Source organism: Cynoglossus semilaevis, chromosome 2 (genome assembly GCF_000523025.1).
Source record: "Cynoglossus semilaevis isolate Cse_v1.0 chromosome 2, Cse_v1.0, whole genome shotgun sequence".
In the NCBI taxonomy this organism is placed as follows: Eukaryota; Metazoa; Chordata; class Actinopteri; order Pleuronectiformes; family Cynoglossidae; genus Cynoglossus; species Cynoglossus semilaevis.
The window spans coordinates 18,955,347-18,957,540 of NC_024308.1; the positions used below are offsets into that span (position 1 = coordinate 18,955,347).

General features: G+C 45.5%; 1 protein-coding gene across 1 annotated transcript in view; it reads left to right on the plus strand.

The window, feature by feature from the left end:
- LOC103376791 (NLR family CARD domain-containing protein 3-like) overlaps positions 1–2,060 on the plus strand; it is a 12,848-nt gene extending 10,788 nt beyond the window's left edge. The window contains exons 9-10 of the mRNA XM_017031092.2: positions 776–949; positions 1,602–2,060. Coding sequence (XP_016886581.1) covers positions 776–949; positions 1,602–1,608 — 181 coding nt within the window. The 3' untranslated portion in view covers positions 1,609–2,060. The remainder of the gene's footprint in view (positions 1–775; positions 950–1,601) is intronic.
- The last annotated feature ends 134 nt before the right edge of the window (positions 2,061–2,194 follow it).

Genomic DNA, 2,194 nt, shown 5'->3' on the forward strand with positions numbered 1-2,194 from the left:
ACGAGCACACCCTCCCAGCCGACATAGCGAGATCGTCGGGGCTCTCCGTGCATTGTTGTCGGGTCTGAGAGGCAGCGCAGACGGAGGAAGGAGAGGAAGCAGAAGCAGGGCACCAGTACAGGGCTGTGTGCCGAACCCCCTCCTGTACGGTCTCTACATCCACGACTGCAGTCCGGTCCACAGCGACAACCACATCATCAAGTTCGCCGATGATATTACAGTTTACGGACTCATCTCCAGGGGTGACGAGGTGGCCTACGGGGAGGAGATCTTGAAGCTGGCAGCCTGGTCTTCAGAGAACAACCACTCTCTAAATACCAAGAAGACCAGAGAGATCATAATCGACTTCAGGAAGCACATCAACGACGAGTGCGTGAAGAGGGTCCGAACATTCGGGTTTCTAGGTGTTCACATCTCCGCCGACATCTCCCGTTCAGAAAACATCACCTCCGTCACCAAGAAGGCTCAGCAGCGCATGCACTTTCCGAGACATACATGTCTTACATGTATGAACGGCTACAATTTTGTTGTACTGAAAGCATACATTTTTTTGGGGTCGTCTCGCGTCATGTTTCCCAGGAGTTTACGAATAATGTCTATCGACTTGGGCCGCTAGGGTTTGTGACTTTTAAGATATGGGACCCCAGAAAAAGTGTTTGGGAAACACTGATATAGAGTATATGTGCCGTGGCTCAGAATGGTTAAAAAAATACTCACAGTCAACTTTAACTTCACTGACGGTTGTACTGACCAAACCATAACGTGTTTTTTTCAGGTTGAATAGCTGCAGTTTGTCCGAGGTCAGCTGTTCATCTCTGGCTACAGCTCTTAAATCCAACCCCTCCTATCTGAGGATGCTGCTCTTGGGAGGAAACAACCTTCAGGAATCAGCGGTTAAGACGTTGTCTGAACTGAGAGAGAGTCCAGACTACAGACTGGAGACTCTGAAGTCAGTCAAAGTCCTTAGCATTCCTTTGTTCTCATTTTTTGTATTTGAATATGTGCTTATGTTAAACGGGAGTTACAGTTAAATTTTTCTAACCCAGTTCTCCGGTCGTGTACCATAGCAACGATAAGCTAATCGAGAGTGGACTTTCTTGATATACAGTAGGCGTGGCTCGATTTGATACTCTAGATCGGTGTCCGATATTGGTCAAAATTTCAGGTTTAAAAAAAATTACAAAAAACAAAACAAAACAAGGGACACGATGGCCTTAGTGACGCCATGCTGGAGGAGAAAAGGCATCGGATTAATGTCGGTATTGGCAGATAACTCCAAGTTACAATGTCGGTATCGGACATGAAAAAGTTTAGAAGAAGTTGACGTTTGAGAACCACTGTCTTGGATCATTTCGAGGTCTTCCCCTGAAACGGTTAAGTTACTGAGATTTGACAATTTTCCTTCAGAGGTTTTTTGACATGCGAAGATTAGCACGCCGTTACAGTAGGAGACATGGACAATAGTTCAATCAACATCACTGCGATTCTTTCTGGCATATGAGAAGTCAGTTTTATACCACGAAAATAAAATACAAGGCAGGGGGGAAAGAATTACGACGGAACTTTTCTCGCATCTAATCCACCCCGTCCTCTCTCAACAGATTGTAATAACGAACTTCAGAGGGAAGACTCCACACTTCCAGGTGAATCCATATCGTATACTGTGAGAGATGTTGCGAAGAATTCTGTACCTGGACACTGTTCTTCGACAAACATCGAACCAAGATTGATTTCCGGGGTTGGTTTTTGATGCAAGGCTGCCATCTTTTGGTAGAAGTTGGTATTGTTTTGTAGCTCCACTGCTACAGTAGCACTGGATATGCAACCTATCTTTGTTTTACTTTACTTGATTGACAGTATTAACCACTGATCCTTAGCCGCGTTTTAGTCACGTAGTAGTAGACACCTAGCGGCAGAGCTAATTTCCTTCCAACGTTGCAGCAGTTGAGCCATTTCCATTGTTCTACTCAAGGGGGTTCACAAACGTTTCCATGCCAAGGGCCCCCAACAGCATGTTACTGGCAAAACCACAGACAACACCACAAAATATAGGAAGCTCAACTGTTTTCTTACTGTTCAGTATTCAGTAATTATTGCATATGTTGGAGAGTACTGTATAATAAAACTTAATCCCACCCACCCGCTGCACCAGACTGTGGAGGACCTGCGTAGCTCCTTCAGCGGCAGGGCCCGG